Genomic DNA, 27,336 nt, shown 5'->3' on the forward strand with positions numbered 1-27,336 from the left:
TAAAACACTGTATAAAATATTAATGTTCTATAGCTTATGGTCTTAGCATTAAAGGTAAAAGTAATCCTATTACCCAAAGGTGCAATTTGTGGATTCTATTTCATTAAGTCACTGCTGTTCTTACTACTAAATACTGCCAAAATTCAGTAACTTGCAAAAGGCAAGTTAAAGAAGTCATGTTTCACTTGCTTCACACACAGGTTTCATTAGGCACTCAGTTGGCTATAAGAATAAACCTTCAGCCCTGACCAGCTGCTCAGAGGTTAGAGCATTGGCCCAAGGACCAAAGGGTCTCAGGTTTGATTCCTGGTCAAGGGCAAGTACCTGGGTTTAAGGTTCACCCCCAGCCCCTGGTCAGGGTTGTGCCGGAGGCAACAGCAACCAATTCACATGTCTCTCTCACATTGATGTTTCTCTCTCTCCTTCCCTCCCTTCCACTCTAATTTTTAAAAAATCAATGGAAAAATAACCTTGGGTGAGGAATAACAACAACAAAAAGAATAAACCTTCACTTACTCTATTTCTTTCTCAATATAAGGGTCATATATAAACTGAAAAACTCAAATAATGTACATTTTTAAAAATGTAAACTCAAGAAATCCCTATTTAATTCCATTTAATCTTCTCAATCAGATATTTAAATTTTGCTACAGAATAATTTTTTAAAGCAATATTGTACTGAATTACCAATCCAAGACTCCTCATATACTTATCCTAAATTAACTATCGTTGAGATGTAGAATTTCTTACAACATATTATACGCAAAATAACTTAACCACAAAACCTAAAACAACTGCTGCATTTAAAATCAAGCAACATCCAATACTCCAGCAGCCACAAGTTGCCGTGAGAGCCAGTCCAACCCTTCGTACAGTCCCATACCACTTCGAGCATCGCAGCCCTGGATATACCAACTCCGGCCACAGCACAGTTTATGAAGGCTGAGAAGTTCAGTGATTTCTTCTACTGAAAGAGCTCCAGCAACATCCTGCAAGGTAAGTAAATACACATCAGAATTTTTTCTAATCAGTCCATCAATATTACTACTTTTCTAATTATTACTATTTATAAAGAATTCTATTGGTACCATTCTAACCAAAGCCTAATCTAAAAGCCTAGATTCATCTTTCAGTAATTATTCTGAGATTAATAAAACTAGAAAAAAATCAGTTTTGGTTAAAATAATTTACTTATTTATATTATATATTGTTTACAAGAATAGCCTCACAATGATATCAAAAGTCATGCAGCCTGGCCCGGCCAGTGTGGCTCAGTGTTTGAGCATCGACCCATGCACCAAGAGGTCGCTGGTTCGATTTCTGGTCAGGGCACATGACATGCCCACGTGTGGACCAGATCCCCAGTCAGGGGCATGCAGGACATGGTCAATCAGTGTTCCCTCTCATTGATGTTTCTATCTCTCTCTCCCTCTCCATTCCTCTCTCTAAAAATCAATAAAAATATTTAAAAACGAAAAAAATAAGCCATGCAGCCTAAATGAAAGATACTGCCTGAGTCATTATAATGCATCAATTTAAAAGAAAAATTAATGTGTATATAATTTTAAAATAGCTTATTCATGGGGTTTATAAAATGAAGTTTATTAAACTACTATTCTGAACATCCCTACTTCTCAGAAGCAACCACCAGTAATAATCACTCATAATTTTCCAGAAAATTTCCATGGACATTCATGCAAATGAACACAAATAGGAACATACTCTAGTTTGTTTGTTTTTTAACTCAATAATGCAGATGTTGAATAAAGATATCTTTCCATTATCAAGACAAACAGATTTTCCACATTATTTTTAACATCTAAATTGCATTCCACTGTGTAGGTGCAACGTAATTTTCTTTACCAGTTCTAGAGTAAAGTTGTGTGTTTACATGCTATTACAACTACACACACACACACACACACTCTTACACAAGCATATAATTGCAAAAGTATCTATAAAACAACCTTAGGATATTTGTCTGCTGGATATATTACAGGGTAAGAGGCTCTATGCATCTAAAACTTTGACAGGTATTGCCATATTGCCCTCTAAGAAAATGTCTTAGTTTATTTTTATTTTTTATTTTTTTTTATCCTCACCCGAGGATATTTTTCCATTTTTTGTACAGATAGAGTGGGAGGGAGAGAGAGAGGAAAGGAGAGAGAGAGAGAAACATCGACGTGAAGGGACACATCGAGTGGCTGCCACCCGCACGACCAACCAGGGCCGGGGACAAACTGCAACCGAAGTACGTGCCCTTCGCGGGAACCGAACCTGGGTCTCTCCAGACCGCAGGCTGACGCTCTAACCGCTGAGCAAAACTGGCCAAGGCGAAAATGTCTTAGTTTAATAACCACACCACAGTGTATGTGAGTCTGACGATTATCAAAGATTTTTGTCTTTCACAGTATGATAGTTGGAAAATGGTATTTCACTTTGTCTTATTTGTATGTCTTTAAGCATAAGTACAGCAAAGCATATCAGCTTTTATTGGCCCTTTTTTTTCTTTAATTTAGAGGAAAATCCTATATTCTTCATTCTACTACTCCTTATGACATCTAAGCCATTCTGTTGCACTTAAACCATTTGATCCTCCTAGAAACTTAGGTTTGAGATCTAGGAATCTTCTGCTACTCCCTGTCCTTCATCCTCCTCATTCAGTCACCAAATTCTAACAATTCTACCATCATAAAATGTCTTCAGTCTGTTTCCACCTATCTATTCCTCTAAACAGGGATCTTGTTAACTCTCTCACTTGAATTATTGCATCTTCCTGTTTCTAGTCCCTTGCCCCTGATTAATTCTACATGTACCCCAGGATTGGTCTTAAAACACTGATGTGATCTTATAACCAACTAATCCAAAAACCTTCTGATAGTTCTCCTTTGTTCACAGAATAAAACCTCAATGTTTCAGAATAGTCCTGTCAGGTATTCACAATGTGGCCTCATCTATTATTCTAGATTTTTTTCATCCTCTACCTAGCTCCTCACATATTAGGTCCACTGGATGCTCCCTAAAAATACTAATGTTGCCCTGGCCAGTTTGGCTCATCAGCAGCTAGAGCGTCAGCCTGCAGACTGAAGGGTCTCGGGTTCAATTCCTGGTCAAGGGCATGTATCTGGGTTGTAGGTTCGATCCCAGGCCCTGGTCAGGGTCTTGCGGGCGGCAACCAATTGATGTGTGTGTCTCTCTCCCGCTCCCTCCCTTCCACTCTACCTAAGAATTACTAGAAAAATATCCTCTGGTGAGGAGTAACAACAACAACAAACCTAATGCTTTTATTTCTCTCTGCCTAAAATGTCCTTTCCTTCACAAACTGATTCAAAGTCTTATCCACAATTTCAGTTTATAATTTCAATCCAAATTCTACATTTTTTATAAATCTTATAAGATGTCACCTTTAGAACTACGCTCTGATTTGCCATAACTTTGTTAATGTTACTGAAGTTATTTAACAATTTTCTTCTATTCACTTACATGTTTACTTACATACACTGGAATTACCAGACAGCATTAACTAATTTCTTTTCGAATACTCCAAGGTACAAAGCACAGCACTTTCCACATAGATTGCACTCAGAATATATAGCAGAAACTTTGTAAATATCTATTAACTATTTCTGTTTTGAAATATTTCCAGCTACCTTATGATGTGAAATGCACACAACTACTAAAATAAGTATTCTGAAATACAAATGGGTTACCTGTTTGTTAGCAAAAATCAGAAGCAAAGCATCTCGGAGTTCTTTTTCTGTTAACAACTTTGCAAGTTCACTGTGTGCTTCATTAACTCTGTCTCTGTGACTGCTATCAACAACAAATACAACAGCTACCAATAAAAGGACAAAGATTTCTATTAGTTACCTGTTAAGTTTCAGTAAATGGACCAAATATTTTAATGCTCTCATTATTATATTATGGGTAGTCTACCATTACTATTTTTACAGAAAGGCTGCCTATTATTATAGGAGCAATAATTAATGGTATGATCTCAAACAGGTCACATAACTTTTCAGCTTTCATTTCCCCATCTATAACAAAACTTACACTGGCCCTACACCAAACACAGATTGCTGTGTTTATCAATTAATATTTTCTCCTAATGAATAAAAATGTACCTCTCATAATCTACCTACTGATGCTACTTGTTCTTTGATTACTCCTGTACCAAAAGATAGTCCTTTAAAAATAAGTAAATCATCATCTTTCTCTCTCCAAAGTACTCTTTCTAGGTGCCTAGCACAGCACTTTCCACATAGATTGTACTCAAAATACCCAGTAGAAACTTAGTACACATCTACTGAATTGATACTCTTTTGAAATCTCTCTAGCTACCTTATAGGTAGCTAAACATCTTCAGACTTTTAACCATTCCTCATGATCGAAATTCCTTGTTTCCATTAATCACTGGCTCATATTAAACTCAATATAAAATATCCCAAAGTAAAAATAATCATCTAGTCTCTCTTCTGGGTGGAAAGGAGGATGACATATGGAACAGGTGGCATAAACGTAAGCTTCATGTTGGAGTACAGGAGGCAAAAGCGTAGAATGGGGCCCACGTGTGAGGAAATGCTAGGTGGAATATACATGATGTAACACAGTTTGGTCAAAAGCAAACCACTGCAGATTCTTCTGCAGATAACAACTGTGAATGGAAATGAAGCTATTAAGATATTATAATGGAAAAAATGTGAATTAAATTAATAAGCTGAACCATACACCACAAATTCTACTATACTCCCTAACACTGCCAGCAATCATACTCATGACACGAATAATATAATTTAACTGTTCTGAGCAGCAAGAGGTAAGTACTCTTGACTACCCACATATCTAAGCTAGGTATTGTTTTTATGCTATAATTATGGTTTTTCATGAAATATACCAAAGTGTATATCCCAGTCTTTACACCTTCATTTTTTAAAATAATGTGAGGCTGGCCACCAATATTTAAAGATATAGTCAGTATTTAAAAAACACTTAAATATCAGCTTTGCTAATTAAATCAATATAATGAAAATTGGCATCCTAAAAATATGAACACTTAAGGTGTCATTGTTTCCCCTCTTACCTTGGGTATTGAGGTAATAATGTTTCCACAATGGTCTTAACTTGTGTTTTCCACCTACATCCCAAATAGTGAACTTTAGATTTTTATATTCAACAGTTTCCACATTAAAACCTGTTTAAAACAAAAAAGTTACTTTAATACTGAACTCATATTTACAGTGAGTGACACACCAAAAACAATGCAACTCCCTGTTTATAATTGTGACTTACTAATTATCTTCATACGACAATATCTACTGCTGCCCACCCAACTCCACTGCTAATAACCCCATGTGGGGAATGGAATGCATACCTTTATCAGCTGTTAGCCCTCTAAAGCTTCACCAGGGCCCTTAGGACATTGAAACCCAAATATCTGCCAACTATGCACCACTACTACTCTCTTACCCTAACCCTCAGCCAGGTCCCCAAACCTTTACTCCTTCCAAATGTCCTACCAATACCCTACTCCTTCCTAATCCCACCATCCACATTTCAATCAAACAGCCACTGAATCTTGCAATTTTCCTCTGAAATGCTAGTGTCTTAGAGCCAGAAAAAAAGCCCATCTCCATGCCAGACTGGCATAAAATAAGATCCCCAAACTGAGCTGTAAGCTAGGGTTTCTTAATAAAATATCCATTAAGGTAAAAAGCAACACTCATACTTACCAATTGTTGGAATAGGCTGCATAAACTCATCCTGTTTTAACTTAAACAGAATAGTGGTTTTTCCAGCACCATCTAATCCTAATGTAACAACTCGAATTTCCATTTTTGGTCCAATGTGAACTCTATTGTCCTATAATTATAAAAAATTTAATCTTTTAATTTTGATATGGAGTTAGAAAGCATTAAGATTTATACTTTTATTTATAAAATATCATTAATTATTCCCTTTTCCCCTACTCATTCCTCAACCACTGAAATCTGAGTTGTATTCCCTAAAATACCCTGAATCTGATTTTCTGAGAAAAGAATCACTCCGTATTGCTAAATCCCTTATTAAAACTGACTACTTTGTTTTTGTATAAATAAAATATATATATATATATATCTCCATTTAATTTCTCCAGATTTTCTAGCTTAACTGAATCTTCGTTAAATAAGGTTTGTTATGGTGTGTTAAATATATTAACAAACATATAAATTTAAATGAAAATTGCTGCTCACTTCCCAGAAATATCCAGTTAACAATTTTATGTACATTCCGCCAGACACTTTCCTATGCACATAACGGCTGATATATAAAAACAAAACAAATATACAGTCGGCCCTCGTTTACCGCGGTTAATCAGTTTCAGACTCTACTGCGATAAATGAATTTCCACGAAGTAGGATTCTTTATATACACACAGTCGTCCTCGCACGACACTTCAACTTCTCACTCTTAGCGGCTTTTAATAATAGATTTGAAAAGTCAATAAGTCAATTAGTCAAATATATGCATTTTCCAGTGTATAGTATAGCATTTGAAAAACCGTAGCGAAGCGCTGTCGCGACTTAAAAAATTAGACCTGGCGTTTGCTCAGTGCTTAGGCGTCCTGCGCTGGAGAGCGTTCCCTCTAAGGAGTCCTGGCTGAGTTTTCCCGCCCTGGGGTGTGCGGTTGCAAGCAAGGTTCCTTTCACATCGTATGTTCCTCTCTCCAATTTCTCTTTCCCCCATACCTGAAAAAAAGGAAAAAGCTTCGGTGAGGATAAAAAAAAAAAAAAAAAGAAAAAAGAATTAAAACCCATGCACACCTGCAACTAACTTAAACTCAACAGTATATATGGAATCATTTCATTTCAAAACATAAAGCCCTACATTTTTCTTTCAATTGCTTCACTATATTCCATGAACCAAGATTTAACCAATCCCCACTGACAGATGTTAGATCATCTCTGAATTTTTTATATTACAAAGAATGAACAATGAATATACTTGTAATGAATATACATATTACTAGCTGCATAACCTCTCTGCCTCACTTCCCTCATCTATAAATCAAATATTAAAATAATACCAAACGTACACAATTTTTGCAAGGATTATTTTATTTTTTAGAAAATACTTAAATATGTTTTTATTGATTTTCTAGAGAGAAAAGAAGGGATAAATAGAAGCATCGATGTGAGAGAGAAACATTTGATTGGCTGCCTCCTGCACACACACCCCCACTGGGGATCGAGCCCACAACCTGGGCATGTGCCCTGCCCAGGAAACGAACCAGGACCTCTCAATCCATGGGGCGACACTCAATCCACTGAGCCACACTGGCTGGGCAAGGACTTTTTTTTTAAACACATGTAAAAGTCCTACCTGGCCAGTGTGGCTCAGTGGTTAAGCGTTGACCCATGCACCAAGAGGTTGCAGGTTCGATTCCTGGTCGAGGCACATGCCCATGTTGTGGGCCAAATCCCCAGTGGGGGACATGCAGGAGGCGGCCAATCAATGTTCTCTCTTTCAATATTTCTTTCTCCCTTCCTCTCTCTTTAAAATCATCAAAGGAGGGGTAGTCCCAGAGACGTGGAAGTGGGGTACAGACTGAAAATCCCCAGAAGAGGGGGTGAGGGGAAGAGATAAACCACAGAACTTACATGCATGTGTGCATGAACAAGGGACATGGACAACAAACCTGGGGACAGGGCGGGGAGGGTTGGGGAGGAGGGTATCAGTGGGGGGAAAAGGAGAAACATCTGTAACAAAAATAAATAAATAAAAATTTTTTAAAAACTATAAATTTTATAAAAAGAAAAAAAAAATCAGCAAAGGAAAAAAAAAAAAAAAAACATGTACAAGTCCTTACAACAGCTTCTGGCATATGATAAGCACCATATAAATGTCCGTAATTATCATTTTGTCTCCTCAGTTTAGCACCCTTTTATGATACAACAGTGTCCTGGTTTTTATCCCACCTTTTTGGATGCTTCTCATTTCCCTTTTACCTTCCTTTTAAATATTGGTATGCTTGAGAGTCTGTATGAGGCCTGTTTCTCATCTACATATTCTCATTTATTCCATATGCTTCAAGTACCATCTATGATTATGCCTCCTAAATATACACTTCAGTCGAGTCCCAACCCTCACAATTAAAGCAATATATGGACCAGAACATTTTTGTGAGAAATCTAGAGACCAGCTGTAAAGCTAAACACCCAGGCCAACATAAAAATAAGAAGGGATTCCAACAAAAGTGGCAGGGAAATTGACAGAATTCTGCACACCCATCCATGCCCCTGCCTAACCTGGTAGAGCACAATGCAACTAGGAGGAAAACTCACATCCAGGCTCCCATATCAGGTCAGAAACATAAGCTTTTACTGAGTGTCCAATGTTCTGGCTTATCTGGGGGCTGCCTTAGACAGAGACTGGTTACTTGTCTCAACGAACTTGGACCCCTTAAGGATGACCAACAGCATAATTTGAAAGTCCCTAGAAACAGAGGCAAGGGCATGGCACATGGGAGCTGCTGTTGTGCAGGAAGAATGAGAGATTACTGGCTTCTGAGAAAAGGTAGGGGCAAGTTGCTTAGGGAATTTGAGGCAGGTATAAGCACACACACAAGCTATGAGAAGATAAACCCCAGGAAAAGTTTGAGAATTCTAGAATCTCTAGCTTGAGGGAAGGTCTTCCAGGCTCAAAGCCCATTCATGAAGATTAGGAGAGGAAGTTGTTTATTCAAATGCCCAAATCTCAACAAAATAGGATGAGGCATGAAAGAAACAGAAATGCCCTGGCCGGTTTGGCTCACTGGTTAGAGAGTTGGCTCGCAGACCAAAGGGTCTTGAGTTTGATTCCAGTCAAAAGCATGTACCTGGGCTTTGGGTTCAGTCTCTGGCCCCGGTTTGGTCATGTTGGAAGCAACCAATAAATGTTGTCTGTCTCACATCAATGTTTCTGTGTCTCTCCTTCTCTTCCTCTCTCCTTCTCTCTCTCTCCCTCCCTCCCTTTCATTCTCTCTAAAAATCAATGGAAAAAACATCCACGGGTGATGATTAACAAAAAAAAAAAATAAGAAAGAAAGAAAAGAAAGGAAGAAACAAGTAAACATGACCCAATCAAAGGAATAAAGTAAAATTCCAAAAACTGACCCTGAAAAAAAATTCAGATCTATGAGTTACCAAAGAATTTAAAATACCTGTAATAGAGATGCTTAATAAGTTAAAAGAAACAGAGACAATAAATAAAATCAGGGGGGAAAAAAGAATGGACAAAATGAGAGTATCAATAAAGAGATAGAAATTTCAAAAGCTAAAATTCTGGAGCTGAAAATACAATAACTGTACTGAAAAAGTTCACTAGAGAGTTTCAATAGTATACTTCATCAGGCAGAAGAAAGAATCACCAACTTAATGGTAAGTAATATGAAATCATCAAGTTAGAGGAGAAAAAAGAAAAATGAGTCAAGAAGAGTAAAGAAAGCCTAAGGGACTTATGGGACACTAGCAAGGAGACCAATATACGCATTATGACAGTCCCAGAAAAAGAAGGGGCAGAGAGAGCTTACTTGAAGAAATAATGGCTGAAAACTGCCCAATCTAAGGAGAGGAATGGACATAAAAATTCTAACTCAATGCATCCTATCTAGGGTAAAACCAGAGATCCACAGTGAGACACATTATTATCAAAAGTCAAAGACAGCCCTGGCCGGTTTGGCTCAGCGGTTAGAGCGTCGGCCTGTGGTCCAGAGAGACCCGGGTTCGGTTCCCGATAAGGGCGCGTACCTCGGTTGCAGTTTGTCCCCGGCCCTGGTCGGTTGTGCGGGTGGCAGCCACTCGATGTGTTCCTTTCACATCGATGTTTCTCTCTCTCTCTCTGTTCCTCTCTCTCCCTCCCACTCTACCTGAACAAAAAATGGAAAAATGTCCTCGGGTGAGGATAAAAAAAAATAAAAAAAAAGTCAAAGACAAACAGAGAATATTACAAGTGGCAAGAGAAAAATGACTCAACGCATACAAGGCAGATTCCATAAGATTATCAGCTGATTTCTCAGCAGAAAGTTTGGAGTCCAGAAAGAAGTGGGAGAATATATTCAAAGAGTTGAAAGAAAGAAAAATAAATAAATAACCTGTCAGAACAGACTGACAGTTGTCAGAGGGAAGGGGGTTAGGGGCCTGGGTGGAAAAGGTGAAGGGATTAAGCAGTACAAATTGGAAGTTACAGAACAGTCATAGAGATGCAGATCACAGCATGGGGAATACAGTCAATAATATCATGATAAATATTTGTCGGGCCAGGTGGGTACCTGAAGCATCGGGGAACCACTCTCCAGAGTACAAGATTTTCTAGCCACTTTGCTGTACATCTGAAACTAATATAGAATAATACTAATGTAAACTTTAAAAAATTATATTAAAAAGAAAAAGAAAAGCTCTCAACCATAAATGCTATATATGCCAAAACTGTCCTTTAAAAAGGAAGGAAAATATGACTTTCCCAGAAAAACAAAAGCTAAAAAATCATTAGAAGTATATTAAATAATAATAATATTGAATGTAATTGAAAAATAAAAGAGAAAAAATTTAAACTGTAAGCCTCTGTCAATAGGTATGAAATTTATAAAGATGTAATTTGTGACATCAATAACAAAATGTAGGGGATGAAGTAGGGTTTTTGTATTCAATTGAAATTTAAATGTTATAGTTTAAAATAGAATGTTAGCCCAGCCAGTGTGGCTCAGTGGTTGAGCGTCAACCCATGCACCAAGAGGTTGCAGGTTTGATTCCCGGTCAGGGCACATGCCCAGGTTGTGGCCTGATCCCCAGTGGGGGGCATATGCCGCAGGAGGCGGCCAATCAATGTTCTCCCTCATTGATGTTTCTGTCTCTCCCTCTCCCTTCTTCTTTCTCTAAAATCAATAAAGAAAAAATCTTTAAAAAATAAAATAGAATGTTAGAATTAGGATGTTTTATGTAATTACAATGGTAACCACAATTACAATGTGTTTACCATTGTAATTACAAAACCATAGAATATACAGAAAAAGAATGAGAAGGAAATCACACCATGTCACTACAAAACAATTAAAATACAAAAGAAGATAGTAAGAGAGGAAAGAAGAGACACAAAAAAGCTACAAGACATACAGAAAATAACAAAATGGCAACAGTAAGTCCTTATTATCAATAATTACTTTAAATATTAATGGTTAACACCCCAATCAAAAGATATAGTTTGACTAAATGGATAAAAAGACAAGATCCAACAATATGCTATCTACAAGTAACTCACTCTATATCTAATGACATATACAGGCTCAAAGTGAAAGCATGGAAAAAGGTATTCCATGCAAATCATACCCAAAAGAGCAGGGATGGCTATCCTATCAGACAAAATAGACTTTAAGTCAGAAACCATTATAAGAGACACAAAAGGTCTTTATATAATGATAAAAAGGTAAATTAACAAAGAAGATACAATTATAAATAGTTGGATTATAACTATATAGATTAAAGCCTAAACATGAGAATTGAAACTGTAGAACTCCTAAAAGAAAACATCGGAGAAAAGCTTCATGACATTGGATTTGGCAATGATTTCCTCAAGATGACACCAAAAGTGTGGTCAGCAAAAGCAAAAACAGATAAATCAGACTGTATTAATCTTAAAAACATTTATGAATCCAAGGATACTGTCAATAGAGTGAAAAAGCAACCTAGGTATTGGGAGAAAATATTTGCAAATCATATCTGATAATGGATTCATATCCAAAATAAATGAAGAACTCCTACAACTCAAAAACAAAATATCAAATTACTCAATTAAAAAACAGGCAAAGGACTTACACAAAATTTCTCCAAAGAAGGTATTAGATGACCAAAAAGCATAATTCACTAATCATCAGAGAAATGCAAATCAAAACCACAATGAGGTATCACCTCACACCCATTAAGATGGCTACTGTAAAAAAAAACACCAAAAAACAAAATCCAAAAACTAAAAGATAACAAGTGTCAGTAAAAAAAGTAAAGACATTAGAACCCTGTGCACTGCTGGTGGATTATAATATGGTGCAGCCACTATGGGAAACAGTATGGCATTTTCTCAGAAAATTAAAATTTAAAATTAAAATTTAACTATCCAGTAATCTCCCGCTGGATATATATACAAAAGAAATGAAAGTGCCCTGGCCAGTTTGGCTAAGCGGTTGAGCATCAGCCTGCGGACCAGGGAGTCCTGGGTTCGGTTCCTGGTAGGGGCACGTACCAAATAAATAAATAAATAAATAAATAAATAAATAAATAAACAAACAAATAAAACCACCTTTAAAAAACAAAAAGAACTGAAAACAAGATCTCAAAGAGATATTTGCTCTCTGTGTTCAAAGAAGCACTATTCACAATAGCCAAGAAGAAGTAATCCTGATGTCCTTCGAGGGATAAACAAAATGTGATATATGCAAACAATTCTGTCACATTCTACACAACATTGATAAATTTTGAGGACACTGTGCTAAATAAAATAAGCCAAACACAAAAAGATAAATAGTATATGATTCCACTTACATGAAGTAACTAGAGTAGTCAAATTCAAAGAAACAGAAAGTTACCAGGAGTTGGTAAGGTGGGAGAAAAGGGGAGTTACTGTTTATAAAGCACAGAGTTTCAGTTTTGCAAGATAAATAATTTCTGGAGATCTGTTCCACACAATGTGAATGTATAGGGTGTTCCAAAAAATGTATACACAACTTTCAATAATTATAAAGCAAATGTTTATTAAAATACATTTGATTTTCAAAATGTAACAGAATCTACAGATATTCTGTGTACATTTTTTTGGGAGACCCTATACTTAACAATATTAAACTGATCATTTAAAAATGGTTAAGATGGTAAATTTTATATTATGTGTTTTTTAGCATAATAAAAAAAAAAAGTGGTACATCCTCACAATAAAGTATCTTGCAGCTATAAAAAGGAACAGAAAATGTCACTGTATACTGCTATGGAGTGTTCTCCAAGGTATTACACTGAAGTGAAAAGGGCAAGGTGGAGAAATATGTAAGGTATTTTACCTTTAAATGTAGGGAGTGTGCAGATAAATATGTAAAAATATTTCTCTATATATTTTTAAATGATTAATAAAAGTCAGAAAAAATTCTTAATGGTTTTCTATGGGGAGAGGAGGAAAAGGGTAGAGGGGCCAGGATAGAAGCTACATTGCTCTGAATGAATCTTGCTTTGTAGATTTGACTCTGGACCATGTAAATGTTTCATATAATTATAAAACAATATTAAATTTTAAGAAAACAGTCCCTAAAAATAGAAAGTAAAATGGAACACATAAACCTTTTTAAATAAGGAAAATCCACTGTAAAAGAGATCAAATATATCTAACAAGTACAGGCCTTATTTGGATTCTGTCTCAAAAAAAAAAAAAACAACTTAAAAATATTTTAACAATCTGGGAAATCTGAGTATTAGCTGGATAATGAATAATATTAGAGATTTATTATTAAGTGTTTTAGGTGCAATAACAGTATTTTATCTTTTCAAAAAGAGTCCTTACCTTTTAGAAATATACCTGAAAATGTTTCATAGATGAAATGATATGATGTTGGTATGAAATATGTTGGGATTTATTTCAAAATAACCTGGGAGACTGCGACAGAAAAGGGAGTAGAGAAATAAGAGGTGAAATGTAAACGTTTTTAACTGTTAAAGTGAGTGATGGGTACAGGGAGTCCTTATACCCCTTTCTATTTTCCAATAACAATTGTTTTTAATCCTATGATTCATGAATTTCTTAGTTGTCTTCTTAAGCTGATTACCATGGAATGTAAGCAATTATGATTCATCAGAAAAGAAACCAAAATGGAGTACAGTACATTACCTTTGTAAAAGTGACAGGGATGCTGGCATCCAACTGAATATGATCTGCAACCTCTGTAAACTGCTGCTGCTGTTTTTGCAATGTTTCTAGTAACCTTGTAATTTCTTGTTTTGCCAAGACAACTCTACAATCATCCTAGGAAAGAGAAGACAGTATTTTTGTAAACATGTTAAAGAAATAAGGAAAAGTGAGATACCATCAAAACTCTAAAAAAGATCATTTAACATTACAGTATTCAAAGTTACCTTAAAATTTAAACTTGACGAGGATAAAAGTAATCAGGTATTAATAAATAATTGAAAAACCTATCAACAGAAGAATGAATAAACTGTGGTATATTCACAAATGCAACACTACATATCATTATGAGAATGAGGCACAATTACATGATACAAATTGTACAGACATAATGTAGAGTATAAGAAGAAATGACATAAAGAGTTCATACTGTATGATTCTATTTATATTAATCACCAAAACAGGCAAAAATAAGAAATGCATTGGAAGACAGTACAGCAATGTATCCTTGGGGAAAGGGCAGGTGTGATCAGAAGGAAGTCTGCGGGGTTTCCGGGTGCTGGTAACACTGTTACTTGATTTGAATGCTGTTTAGACAGTAATGTCCTGTCTGAAAATTCAGCCAGCTGAACACTTAGGAACACATGTCTGTATGTATGTTGTACTTCTTTAAAACATTTAAAAAATAATTTAAGATGTACTATATTGGTAAAAAAAAAGGAAGAACAAAAAAAGGACTACATGTCAGATTCTGAAGAGCCTCCCTCTCACTCTAGATCCCCAGGCCGCCTCCTCTTCCAGTTTCTCAAGTGTTCCTCCAGATATTCTATACATATGCCAATACATTCTTCATAAGACAGAGATCTCCCCAAAATATGCAAGTTCCATGACAGCAGTGGTGTTGTCAGTTTTTATTCATTGTTGCATACTCATATTAGCTGACAGAAATTCCATTATTCCAGTCGCTCAGAACAAAACCTTGAAGTCACTCTTGACATCTCCTCCCTAACAACCTGTCATCAAATCCTACTGGATATCCAGAATCTGGCATTTGTAACTGCCACCAATCTAGCCACTATTTTCTCACTTGGAATTCTACAACAGCCTCCTAAGCATTGAACTCTTTCCTTCTATCTTTGCCCTCCTTCGATCTATTTTTTTACACATTATCCAGAGTGATCCTTTTAACAAGATCTAGTCATTCTTGTGCTCAAAACCCCACAATGATTTCCCCATTCTAAACAGCAAAAGCTAAAGTCCTAATGGCCCAAAGGCCTTCCTTACACATAATCCCTATTACTTCTAATTTCAGCTTCAATTACTCCCTCCTTTGCTTTACTCCATTCTAGCCATAGTGGCTTCTTTCGCTCTTCCTCAAGCACACCAGGCATGAGCCCTAGGGTTTTCACTCTAATCATTTCCTCAGCTGGAATGGTCTTCCTCCCAATTATCTTTCACCTTCCTACTCTTTGAGTCTTTGCTCAAATCTCATCTTTGCTCAATGATATATGTTCACCCCGACTATATTTTTAAAATAATTTCTTTATTGATTTTAGAGAGAGGAAGGAAAAGGGAGAGAGACAGAAACATCGATGAGAAAAAACCGATTGGGTGCCTCCTGCATGCCCCTCTCTGGGGATCAAGCCCACAACCTGGGCATGTGCCCTGACTGGGAATTGAACCAGCGACCTCTTGGTGCATGGGTCAACGCTCAACCACTGAACCACACCACCCGGGCCACCCTATTTTTAATCCCCACCCAAGGACATGCTTAGAGAGAGAGGAAGACAGAGAAAGGAAGGGAGAAAAAGGGAGGGAAGAAGAAGACAGAGAGAGAGAACATCAATATGAGAAACATCGCTCCATTGCTTTCCGTACATGCCCCAACTGGGGATCGAACCTGCAACACATGTATGTGCCCTGACCGGAAATCGAACCGACAATGTTTCAGTGAACAGGATGACGCTAAACCACTCCAGCTGGGCTTCCCTATTTAATAATGCAATCTACTGTACCTCCACACATTTTCTTTTTTCCCTAGCTCTTATCCCTTTTTCATGTAGTATATAATTTACTTATTTAGATATGGTTGTGGTTTATTGCCTGTCTTCTTGCTAGAATGTTAATTCCACAAGAGTATGGCTTTTTGCTTGTTTTGTTTACTGATATATCCCATGTATCTAGAATGTACATGGCATATAGTAGGCCCTAAATACATATTTGCTATATGAATAGATTAATTCCTCACCATTTATCATCATGCCTGAACTTAGAGGAGATGGATGATTAAGTTTTGTTCTCAAAATTGCTAATAAATGTGTGATGTTCCATTTATTCCTCTGTTCAATTATCTCTGTGGCAGGAAGTTTTAATACATAAGACTGGTAGGCCCTGGCTGGGTAGCTCAGCTGATTAGAACGTCGTCCCGATATGCCAAGGTTGTGGGTTTGATCCTCAGTCAGGGCACATACAAACATCAACAAATGAATGCATAAATAAGTGGTATATCAAATCAAAGTTTCTCTCTCTTTCCCTTTCTCTCTCTCTCTCAAATCAATCAATAAAAATAAATACTGTCTGTGTCCATTGGTTATACAGACAATAGTGTAGAGAAGGCAGAAGGAGGGTGGGAGCAGGGAAGAGGAGATCAAGGGGGAACATCTATAATACTTCCAACAACAAAGATAAAATAAATAAATAAAAATTAAAAAGAATACTGGTAGAAGTTAAGGTTCTATAGCCCAAAAATCAGAACAAACTAACAGGTCTATATGAAGAATGAATCAAAGACCCCAATTTTGTTAGAATTAGCACAGTGAGATAATACCAGAACATTAACAATTACCAGCCACTGTGACACTATGCTTCAGAAAGTCTAAAAACTTCTAAAAATTTCAGTCACTACGAACATACTTTTTAATAAAGTTAACATAAAAATACTTTGAAATTTCCAAGAAAATATGATTTAGGACATGATCAGTTTTGATTTTGCTGTGTGGCTTGATTACCCATTTGAACAATTATTTATTAAGCCATTTCTTTTTAAATTTTTTCTTCTTTATTGATTTGAGAGAGAAAAGGAGAGGAAGAGATAGAAACATCAATAAGAAAGAACATCAACTGGCCACCTCCTGCATGCCTCCCACTGGGGATTTGGCCCACAACCTGGGCATGTGCCCTGACTGGGAATTAAACCGGTGACCTCTTGGTGGCATGGGTCAACGCTCAACCACTGAGCCACACTGGCCGGGCTATTAAGCTTTTTTTTAATCCAGGTACAAAGAATTTAGAGATACAAAGATAAACAAGATGCATCTTGTCAATATGTAGGGCAAATATGCTTCCTGTATCATTCAGGTTCAAATCAGGAGACAAAAGCCACACCAGTTATGTGAACAGAAGAAACTTAATATGAAGAACTGTTAACAAGGTATAGCTATTATCTAGGTAGCTGAAAGGATAAAAATAACTCTGGGGTACCATGGAGAAAGCAACTGTTGGAAACAGCTACCATTCCCAGGGATAGGGGAATAAAGGAGAGATGCTAGAAACTTAGAAGATGGGCCAATGGAGCTGAAACTCAGGTCTCTGAGGAAAGTGGTCTCTTCATAAGAGGAATGACATTCATAGAGACCCCAAGCAAATGGGAACCCACTGAAAACCATCTCCACCTTCTCTCTTGTGTCATTATTGGCAGAGGCTAAATTAACATGGAGCCAGCTGGCAAAGCAGGTAAGTGGTTTGTGGAGTCCAGTCCCAGCATCACAAAGCAGGAGACAGAAGAATAGAACTGAAGCTCAAAGACAACTTAATAAATGGCATACACATCATATTATTACAATTCAATGTGATGAAAATGAAATGACAGCTCAAGACTGATATGGGTACAGCCTAGCCACATTCAAGTGTAGATATTTAAGAGAAAAAAAACTTTACAATGGTTAAAAGTTTAGCTCTACAATGATTTGAAATAAATACAATTATTAGCAATATATAAGTAAAGGTAAGGTAGACTGCAGCTTATAAGGAATATCTAGGGCAATAATTAGCCTTATATCACCCACTTATGAATGCAAATCCAAAACAAATAAGATTGACATTTATGTTAGAATAACATTAAATATAATTTATTTTAATAGTACATCATCTGCAAAACCAGGTAACAAATGGCTTTTGATACCTCGACGATAAAAAAACATAACTTTGCCCTGGCTGATGTGGCTCAGCAGTTAGAGTATAGGCCCATGGACCAAAGAGTCATGGGTTCAATTCTGGTCAAGGGCACATACCTCGGTTGTGGTTCATCCCTGGTCAGGGTCATGCGGGAGACAACTAGTCGATGTGTCCCTCCAACATCAATATTTCTCTCTCTCTCTCCCCCTTCTTCCCACTCTATCTGAAGATAAATAGAAAAAAAAACATAGCTTTTCTGTGACATCAAAGTTATAAAGCACTGAATTAGAGCAGATAGGTAGTACATGCTAGAAAGGCACTCAAAAAAAGAACAAGGAAGAGAGAGCTTCAAAGACTAACAAATATTTGACATAAACTCTGAAGAAGGAGGATTCCTACTAGCAGAAAAGGGAGATATAAATCCGCCAAGCACAAAGAATAGTACACAGTTGGCAAACAGTAAAAGGGCCTAGCAGGACTGAAGAATGACAGAAGTCAGAGGTTCTAGAACCCATGGTTTTATGGTGGGGAGGGCACATGAAGGAGAGGACACTGAATTGTTGGTGGAACAATTTAGGTTAGAGACCATGTCCTAAACACAATGTTAATGAATGTGGTAACATATAATAATATAAAAATATTCATTAAAGTAATAAAACAGACTAATGTGCACCTCTGGTAATTACCTACTCAATCTTTTTTTTTCTTTATTGATTTTTAGGGAGAGGGAGAGAAAAATAGAAGCATCGATGAGAGAGAACATTGACTGGTTGCCTTCTGCATGCCCCCTACTGGGGATCGAGCCCACAACCTGGGCATGTGCCCTGACTGGGAATCAAACTGGTGACCTCTTGGTGCATAGGTCGATGCTCCACCACTGAGCCACACCAGCTAGGCTACCTATTTAATCTTAAAAATCCTCCTTCTTCTTAAACTATGTCCTTCCCATGTTTAAACTACCTACCTGTTGCAAAGTCTTTTCACAATGGAGACAGGCTGTTGAAACCTGGGATAGTAAAACAGTCATATCTTCTTGTTGTTGCCTGAGCCAAATCAATTTTTCTCGAACATGAGCATCAACAACACTTAAAGCCATTTCTTCTTGACGACACAGAGTTTCATGTAGATCAGAAAAATAAGCTCGAACACATGACCGGGCATTCTCTGCAGTACCTGGTACCTAAAAAAATAAAAGTAAGTTTTAAACATTTGTAACCATAACAAAGATTATATATGTGAAATAATGAAAATTTATATACCATATATATCCTTAAAAATTTTTTAATTTGTCTCTCCACACTAGATCTTTCCCCTAGACCACAGCCTCTGGATATCTAAATGCTTAAATGACATCTCAAAAGCAAAATGGAATACCTAATCTCTAGTCTCTCCCACCTGAAATCTAGTTTCCTCCATCTCAAAAACTGGCAACTCCATCCTCCAGGTTGTTCAAGACATAAAAACTTAAGTCATCTTTAACACTTCATTTATATCCCACAACTAATCCCTCAGCAAATTCTGTGGACTTCAGAATATGTACAGAATTTAATCATGCCTCATTACCGCCACCTCTATCAACCTGACCCAAGCTATTATAATTTCTCACCTTATTATTATAATAGTCTTCTAAGTGGTCTCAATGGATCTACCCCTGCCCACTACAATGCATTCTCCACCCAGCAGCCAAAATGATCCTTTTAAAATGGTAAATCAGAAAGATATTTATTCCTTTGCTCAAAACCCTTCAGTCTGAGGAAAGACCTGAAGGAGGTAAGAGAGGGAACCACATGAATATCTTGAGGAATAGCATTCCTGGCAGAAAGAAGAGCAAGTGCCTCTGAGGCCTTTCAGACCTCAACTCCTGCTACACTCCCCCTCAATCATTCTACTCTAGCTACACTTAGCCTTCTTACAGTTTCTTAAGCACACCATGCACATTCGAACTTCAGGGCCCTGTCCACTTGCATTCCTCTCTGCCTGGAATACTCTTCCCCCAGATAGTATTTTCATGGCTCCCTTTCTCATCTCCTATAGGTCCTTGTTCCAAGTCACCTTCTCAGGGAATGTGTCCTCCAATACCCTATATAAAATGTGCACTCCCCCTTTTCCTGGCTTTTCTGCAAAGCATCTAATATATTTCTGCCAAAAGTATTTTACTTATCTGTTGTCTTTCTCCCCATATAAGAATGTAAACTCTGCAAAAGCAGAGCTTTTTAATGTGCACAGTGGTGTCTCCTCAGCAGAACAGCGTGTAGTACTTGGTGTGTGTTTAATACATATTTGCGGAAGAAATGAACAAAACATTTCCACTTTAGCACAACAATATCCAATAGAACTTTCTGCGATGATGGACATGTTCCATATCTGTGTTGTCCAACATGGTAGCCACTAGCTTCATGTACTTGAATTGTACTTGAAATACAGCTAGCGCAATTGAGAAACTAATTTTTAAATTTTGTATTTTATTTAATTTTTAAATAATTTAAACTTAAATTTATTTTTAAATAAATTTAAACATGTGACTAATGGCTACTATATTTGACAGAGTAGTCATAGCATTATTCCCTAATGACCTAACTTTAAATTTGTTTGGTTACCAAAAAAAAAATTACATTTTATCTGTCCTTGTATTTTATATTCTCATCTGAAAAGATTTCTTTACAATTCAATTTTAAAAAACAACTACAGCCCTGGCTGGTGTGACTCTGTTGGTTGGAGCGTCATCCCGTACACCAGGCAGTAGGGGTGTCTGTTCCCAGTCAGGGCACATGCAGGAGGTGGCAGATCAATGTTTCCCTCACACATCAATGGTTCTCTCTCTCTCTCCCTTCTTCTCTCTCTATAATCAATTTTAAAAAAGACATATCCTCAGATGAAGATTAAAAAAAAAAAAGCAACTATAACTACCACCTTAGTTCCTTCCTCCTCCTTCTTTTTTTTAATCCTTACCCAAGGACATTTTTCCATTTTTTGTTCAGATAGAGTGGGAGGGAAAGGAAGAGAGAGAGAGAAAAAGAGAAATATCGATGTGAAAGGGACACATCGAGTGGCTGCCACCCACACCACCCAACCAGAGCCAGGGACAAACTGCAACCGAGGTACATGCCCTTAGCGGGAACCGAACCCAGGTTTCCCTGAACCGCAGGCCTATGCTCTAACCATTGAGCCAAACCGGCCAGGGCCCTTCCTTCTCTTCACAGACAAATTTTGAAATTAGACACACTCACTTCCCAACACCCACTTACTCTCAATTCACTGGAAAGTCTCTTATCTTGATTACTTCACAGAAATAATATATTCAACATCAAAATTAAATTTATCATCCTGGTCCCATTATCCCCTCCCAAAACTCTTTCTCCCCCATTAGTGCATGATATCATCATCCACTAAGTCAGGCAAGGTAGAAATCTAGGCATTGTGCCTGACCCTCCAAGTCAGCTATCCAATCGATATTACTAATCAATCACTAATACCTACCTACTCAACTTCTTTAAAATATAAAATCCACCTACTTCTCTCCATTCTCACTACTCTAGTGTCAATGGCCATAAATATCTCTCAACTGGATAATTTCAACAACTGCTAATAGATTTCCCAGCTTCCAATCTTGCTGCTACCCCAATTCATTTTCTACACTGAAGAGTAACCTTTCTTAATGAAAGCCTGATTGTTGCTCCTAAGCCAATTCATCAATGGCTCATCACTGCCCAAAGATAAAATCCAAACTCTTTAAAACAGCTAATAAGATTCTGCATGATTTGCCCATTACCTCTCCAATCTCATTTCTTGCCATATCCTACCCAATATTCCAAGCTTCAACCATGGTGAACTTAGTTAGGATTTTACAGTATGTCCAAATCTCACTTTTAACATATGCTTCCCTCTCTGGGACAACTGACTTTCTACCCTTCTCCCGGACTAAATCCCTTCAAATCTCAGTTTAGATGTGTTTTCTGGGAAGTCTTCCCTGACCTAACTAAATTACTGCCCCTCTTATGCACTGCCAAAGCATCCTGTACTTCCCCCACAAAATAAAGTTACCACACCTGAAACTGTCTCTCTTTCATGACAGATTATGAATTCCACGAAGACAGATAATCTGTATAAAAATTATTTCTAGCCCAGCCAGTGTGGCTCAGTGGCTGAGCGTCAACCCCTGCACCAAGGTCACCGGTCTGATTCCCAGTCAGGGCACATGCCCAGGTTGTGGGTCAAATCCCCAGTGGGGGATACGCAGGAGGCAGCTAATCAATGTTCTCTCTCATCGATGTTTCTATCTCTCCCTCTTCCTTTCTCTAAAATCAATTAAAAAAAAAAAAGTATTTCCAGCCCTGGCCGGTGTTGCCCAGGGGTTACAGCATTAGTCTGAGCATCGAAGGGTCATGGGTTCCATCCCTGGTCAAGGGCACATACCTGGGTTGCAGACTGATCCTCAGCCCTGGTCAGGGCGTATGTGGGAGGCAACCAATCGATGAGTCTCTCTCATATCAATGTTTCTCTTTGTCTCTCTTCCCCTCAGTCCCTCCCTCCCTTTCACTCTCTAAAAATCAATAAAAAAAAATATCTTCAACTGACGAGTAACAAAAAAAAAGAATCACTTCTGGTGATTGGTGCAGTATAATTGCTCAATAAATACTAGAAGGTGAAAGGTATGAAGAAAAATAGGTAAAAAGTAAAGAAAAAATTTTAAAATACATACATGTTCTGTGTGGGCCATTCCAATTCCATCTTCCACTATTTGTTCTCCTCCTTCAATGTGCTGAACGATTCCAACTAATTTTCTGGAATAATCTGAGATTTCCTCAGTGAAAGTCCGTATGCAGTGAGCCATATCTAAAATTGATGCTCGAATCTGGTTAGCTTCTGGTTCCAAAACCGAATGCTATAAAATGCAATATAAATATAGAAAAGAATTAATAGTATTTGACCAATGATATTAAAAACTATTTAAATCACTCCTATTAATAAAATAAAGCATTAGCCACAAATGGGTTTTAACACATTTACATAAGAACAGCATACAAATACTAATTTGCCTTCATCCAATAACTATTTATCCTGCAAAGCAATAATTTAAAATTTACAAGTCCATTTATCACTAAACAAGAACCCACGAGACTCTCTAATATTTTATCACAAGCAGTTCATCAACAGACATAAATATTATCAAAACAATCCAGTACACTATGAAAACGTGCATACAAAGAAGAGAACTTTTGTTTCCTGCTGGAAAGCTATTTTTCATTAAAGAAAGAATCATGAGGCTTCTCTGCTAAAATATTTGTTATTCAGAAATAACTTAAATCTCTTGTTTATTTTCAGTCTACCAAAAAAATGGTGGGCTGGTAAACTAGGTAAAGTCATTTAGTTTAATTATATTCATACCTTGTGACCTTGGTGTTTTCCATATTCTTTGCAGACACAGCACATAAGTGGGCTTGTTTGACAGCCTTCTTCCAAGCAAACAAACTCAATGGCATGTACTTGATGTTGAGAGCACATGGTTTTCTCATGAGGTTTATCAGCGAGAGGCACTCTCCTGTGCTTTGCTAATGTCTTTGTAGAATGAGTAACTTGGGAACACTCTGAGCACAAATGAGTTGCACATACAGTGCAATATACAGATGCAACGTGAGCTTCATCTTCATCGCAACGAATGATGCTCTGATAAAAAAAAAATGAATGTCTTAAAACTGAATTCCAATCACTATAACATGACAAATTTTAAAACATAGAAGTCTATAATCTCTTTGTATAACTAATCAGCCTTTATATATGAAAATACACTAGTAATTAAGTACAAGGTTCATGCACTACTCATCTGAGAAAGTATTCATTTCTATGGGTAAGAAGCTAGTCCCCAAATTGATTATCAATATATGCTATGTATCTGAGGCCAAAAATAGAACTATTCTCATAGATTCACAGTCAGAACAAGTTAATGTCCACAAAGTCCCCTCACTTTACAAATAACAAACTGAATAGAGCCCTGGCCAGTGTCGCTCAGTGGTTATAGCATTGGGGGTTCAATTCCCGGTCAAGGTCCAGTGCCTGGGTTGTAGGTTCAATACCTGGGCCCCAATCAATGTGTCTCTCTTACATCGATGTTTCTCTTTCTTTCTCTCTCTCTCTCTCCCTCTCTCTGTGTCTCCCTCCTTCCTTCCTCCCTTCTACTCTCTCTACAGATCAATGGAAAAAATAACCTCAAGTGAGAATTAACAAAAGAAAAAAAAAAAGAAACTGAATAGAGGATAGAATTCTTAAGACTAAAAAAACTGATATTAAATACATACCCACTGCTTTAAACATTATTTGTCATGATGATGTATAGGAAGAAGAGAAGCATAAATGCTATTTAAATAGCAAGGGGTATGCATCAGAATCAGCTATGAAGCTTTTAAAAACATGGTGCCAAGAATCCAATCTGGAAATAATTATTTCAGCAGGTTAGAGATGAAGCCTGAGCTTGAATACTTTTTCTAAAGCTTCACAGGTGAGTCCACTGCACAATTCTGGTTGAAAGCCACTGATTTAAGAAAATAAACAATTAAAACCTATGTTAAATGTGAGCTTTTATTATTTCTACTTTTCATTAATTACTAAAATACTTCAAGCTGGAAAATTTTACATGTCAGATAATCAAGAATGATTTGGAAAATTTTGCTGAATATTAAAAGGTCATAATTGGAGAGATTTGGTATAAAGTTTTTCCATAAATAAAAACAGAAAACACATTAATGGTATTACTCAATATCACATTAAATAAAAAATGAATCAGCCCTGGCCGGTTTGGTTCAGCAGTTAGAGCGTCGGCCTGCAGTCCAGAGAGACCCGGGTTCGGTTCCCACTAAGGGCACGTACCTCGGTTGCAGTTTGTCCCGGGCCCTGGTTGGGTTGTGCAGGTGGCAACCACTCAATGTATCCTTTTCACATCGATGTTTCTCTCTCTCTCTCTTCCTCTCTCTCCCTCCCCTCTATCTGAACGAAAAACAAAAAAATGTCCTCGGGTGAGGATAAAAAAAAAAAATGAATCAAAATTAAACAGTTTTGTTTGCAATTATGGGAAATGTATACATGTAAAATAAAAATTCATGTCTTGTATTCCAGATCTGACAAATAATTTACAAGGTCAACAGCAGGTAATATTCTAATGTCTTTTGAAATAGAGATAAAAGATACAACATGTGAAAGAACTGCAAAAATTTCAGAAAACAATGCTTCAGTTTGAAATTCATTTCAATGATTTACTTTACATAAAGAAATCATGATAAAAGAGAATTGGAAATCAATCTGACTTTTTTTTTCTTTGCTACAATGGATTTAAAGTTGATCACCAAAATCATTAACTGTTATTTACTACAACTACTCTTACATCCAGATAAGCCTGACAGTTATGCAGGCAATTCCTTAAATGTATTTTAATCTGTTTTCATGAACTTCTAATATTTCTGGATATCTACCTGCCTGAATAAAGACAATATACCTACACATAATTTAACCTTCTCATAAAGATACTTAAGAGCAGTAATTCCCTCAGGAGCTAGTGCTATTTTTAAGGCATTTTGTTTCTACATTAAATAGTCTCTTTCATAGAGTTCCTCTTTCTTTCTTTATGATTTACTGTTGACTAGTTCACTTTTGCATCCTCTGCTTTAATGCAGCTTACATATCCTTCTTACTCTTCCATAAGCTTATTCTTTCACTTTCTGGGACAAAAAGGAATTATGATAGGGAGACAAGTTTATACTAGTTTAGGCACAGTAATATGAAAGAATTCAGGTTTCAGTTCTACTTTTGTCCTGTTGGAAGTACTGGTGCCTTAAGAACTGTAATGTAATGAAAAGCTGTGTTTCTGGAATTGTACCTGCTGGAGTAAGTGAGATAATATGCTCTTAGTGGTAAATATTTTAAATTTAAAGAAAAAAATTCATGCTCATAACAAATATTTCACCAAGTTCAGTCAATACCTCTCCAGATATCCCAATGGCTTCCTCTGCAGCGCCATACTGACCGATATGTCCATTCTGCAGTCGTTCCAAAAGCTCCAATAAAGCAAAATTTTTTTTCAATCCCCAGACACCTGAATCTCCTAAAATATAAAAATAAAAACTAAATCTAAGAGAATGCAATCTTAATCACTTTACTTCATACCTTCATAGTAATTTCTAAGCCATACAGTTTAGCCATTAATAACGTCTAAATTTTAAAAATGCAATTATTCCCCATTTTCTTTTTATGATAGAACAATTGTCTTACTATTCTCTTTAAAAAAACTCCTCAGTATTCTAAGTAGAAACATACTTTAAAGTTTTATTGTTTTTCCATCATTTAATTTATAAATCCTATTCTGTCACTGTCTTTTACTATGTATTCTAATATCCCAATATGTATTTGTTAATCCTCACCCAAGGATATTTTTGTCCATTGATTTTTGAGAGAGAGTGGAAGGGGGGAAGAAAAGGGGAGAGTGAGAGAGAGAAAAACATGGATGTGAGAGAGACACATCAATTGGTTGCTTCCTGTACACACCCCAACTGGGGCTGGGGATCAAACCTGCAACCCAGGTAAGTGCCCTTGACTGAAACTAAACCCGAGATCCTATGGTGTGTGGGCCAACGCTCTAACCACTGAACCAAATTGGCCAGGGCACTGTGAAATATTTTTATACCAACCTATAGTAAGAAACAAAATTAACATTGAAACGCAGGATCATATATCATATATATATAACTGAAACCAATGTTTCACACACCAATATTCACCCTTACAGTACGCAACACACTGTTTTAGATCTTTCTTTTTTTTAACATTCTGTCACAACCAATTAAATTGAGTTCATGACCACCGATAAGCTATAACTCATGTTTGAAAACCCCTGTACAAAATATACACTTAATCTAAAATAACTACATCTCTAAGTAAACTGGAAGTAGAACAGCTAAAGATAACATTTTCCCCCACCCCTCATCTAACCTAGAACCCTATAGCGGTCAATGATTATATAAACTCTTTCCCACACAGATACATCAAAGGAAGACAACAATCTCTTTTAGGTAGCTAAGACTCTAGGCACATTTGAATAAAGAACAATGCTTCTTTTCCCCAGAACTGACCATAAAAGCCAGATGAATATGCATATATGCATGTGCACACGTTCTCATTTTCTCTCTTTCCCTCCCTCCCTTCCTGAGCCTATAAATAAAAGCCAGATCCTTCAGCAGTTAGAAGAAATATGTTTGTTATGGTGAGCTTCTATGCAACAAACACCACCTG

At 36.9% G+C, this 27,336-nt stretch overlaps 1 protein-coding gene across 9 annotated transcripts in view; it reads right to left on the reverse strand.

Annotated features, from left to right (window-relative positions):
- Positions 1-479: 479 nt before the first annotated feature.
- The window catches only part of TRIM23 (tripartite motif containing 23), a 36,143-nt gene continuing 9,286 nt past the window's right edge, over positions 480-27,336 (reverse strand). For 2 of the 9 annotated variants that reach the window (XM_036279135.1, XM_036279136.1), the window contains exons 3-11: positions 26,031-26,152; positions 23,449-23,727; positions 22,763-22,945; positions 19,028-19,243; positions 13,873-14,007; positions 5,730-5,859; positions 5,081-5,191; positions 3,711-3,835; positions 508-989 (exon numbers count right to left, since the gene is read on the reverse strand). In XM_036279135.1, the coding sequence (XP_036135028.1) occupies positions 810-989; positions 3,711-3,835; positions 5,081-5,191; positions 5,730-5,859; positions 13,873-14,007; positions 19,028-19,243; positions 22,763-22,945; positions 23,449-23,727; positions 26,031-26,152 (1,481 nt within the window). In that variant the 3' untranslated portion in view covers positions 508-809. Of the gene's footprint in view, positions 990-3,710; positions 3,836-5,080; positions 5,192-5,729; positions 5,860-10,285; positions 10,352-13,548; positions 13,645-13,872; positions 14,008-19,027; positions 19,244-22,762; positions 22,946-23,448; positions 23,728-24,356; positions 24,590-26,030; positions 26,153-27,336 lie in introns of those variants that run through there. The other 7 variants (XM_036279142.1, XM_036279140.1, XM_036279141.1 and 4 more) reach the window with 7 other exon arrangements.

Source organism: Molossus molossus, unplaced genomic scaffold, assembly GCF_014108415.1.
Source record: "Molossus molossus isolate mMolMol1 unplaced genomic scaffold, mMolMol1.p scaffold_m16_p_3, whole genome shotgun sequence".
NCBI classification, from domain to species: domain Eukaryota; kingdom Metazoa; phylum Chordata; class Mammalia; order Chiroptera; family Molossidae; genus Molossus; species Molossus molossus.